This window comes from Apis dorsata, unplaced genomic scaffold (assembly GCF_000469605.1).
Source record: "Apis dorsata unplaced genomic scaffold, Apis dorsata 1.3 scaffold_163, whole genome shotgun sequence".
NCBI lineage: Eukaryota > Metazoa > Arthropoda > Insecta > Hymenoptera > Apidae > Apis > Apis dorsata.
The window spans coordinates 9,808-11,022 of record NW_006263452.1 but is presented as its reverse complement, the minus strand read 5'-3'; the positions used below and the strand labels follow the sequence as shown (position 1 = coordinate 11,022).

The 1,215-nt window shown below is 19.3% G+C and overlaps 1 protein-coding gene across 1 annotated transcript in view; it reads left to right on the top strand.

Moving 5' to 3' along the window:
- Window positions 1-92: 92 nt before the first annotated feature.
- The window catches only part of LOC102671845 (trafficking protein particle complex subunit 3), a 2,425-nt gene continuing 1,302 nt past the window's right edge, over window positions 93-1,215 (top strand). The window contains exons 1-2 of the mRNA XM_006613807.2: window positions 93-236; window positions 434-948. Coding sequence (XP_006613870.1) covers window positions 198-236; window positions 434-931 — 537 coding nt within the window. The 5' untranslated portion in view covers window positions 93-197 and the 3' untranslated portion in view covers window positions 932-948. The remainder of the gene's footprint in view (window positions 237-433; window positions 949-1,215) is intronic.

Genomic DNA, 1,215 nt, shown 5'->3' with positions numbered 1-1,215 from the left:
ATATTATATTAATATTTTTTTGAATATTTTATTTTTTATTTTTTTGAAAAAATTAATAATATAAAAATTATTTTTATAATTATTCGCAAATAATCAAATAAGTCAAAATAATTTAATAATAAATTAATAATAAATAATTTAATAATAAATTGGCGACATTATCAACCATAAGCGATTGAACGATCGTGTATATAAATATGTCACGAACAAGTACGAAACTTGACTCGAAAAAAGTTGTAAGTATTTTATGTATTATATTAATTTTTATAAGATATATTTAAATCATATATTTTTAAATTTTATTCTGTTTATATATCAGAGATTATATATTATATATTTTAAGAATGAGGTTAGACATAATGTATAAAATTTCAAACTAAAGTGAATATTTATTTAAATATGAAATAAATTTATATAAAATTATACATTTCAGAATTCAGAATTATTTACATTGACATATGGAGCACTAGTAGCTCAATTATTAAAGGATTATGAAAATATAGAAGATGTAAATAAACAATTAGAAAGAATGGGTTACAATATGGGTATTCGTTTAATAGAAGATTTCTTAGCTCGAACTGGATCTGGACGATGTTATGATTTTCGAGATACAGCCGAAAAAATACAAACTGGTTTTAAAATATTTTTGGGAATAACACCAACAATTACAAATTGGAGTGCTGCTGGTGATGAATTTTCTTTATGTTTTGAAGCAAATCCATTAACAGAATTTGTTGAATTACCAGATCATTGTTTAAATTTAAAATATTGTAATGTATTAATTGGAGTATTAAGAGGTGCTTGTGAAATGGTACAAATGGAAATTGCTTGTTGGTTTGTACAAGACCAACTAAAAAATGATAATGTAACTGAATTACGTGTTAAATTTATTAAAAGATTAGAAGATGCTATTCCAGCAGGTGAAGATTAAATTTTGTGTTATTAAAGGTATATGTATAAAATTATTATAATTTTTGTACATGTACATATATACATATTTTTTATATATATTTTTTTTATTAATTTATTCGTTTAATGTTTATGATTGATGTAATTAACACAAAATATATTAAACATAAAACATATGTAAAATATTTTATATAGAATAATATATTTTTAAAATATATCAATATAAAAATATAAAAATTTAAATTAAACTATATTAATATAGAAATATTTAAATATTTTCTATAAATAAGATATAATATTATTTAT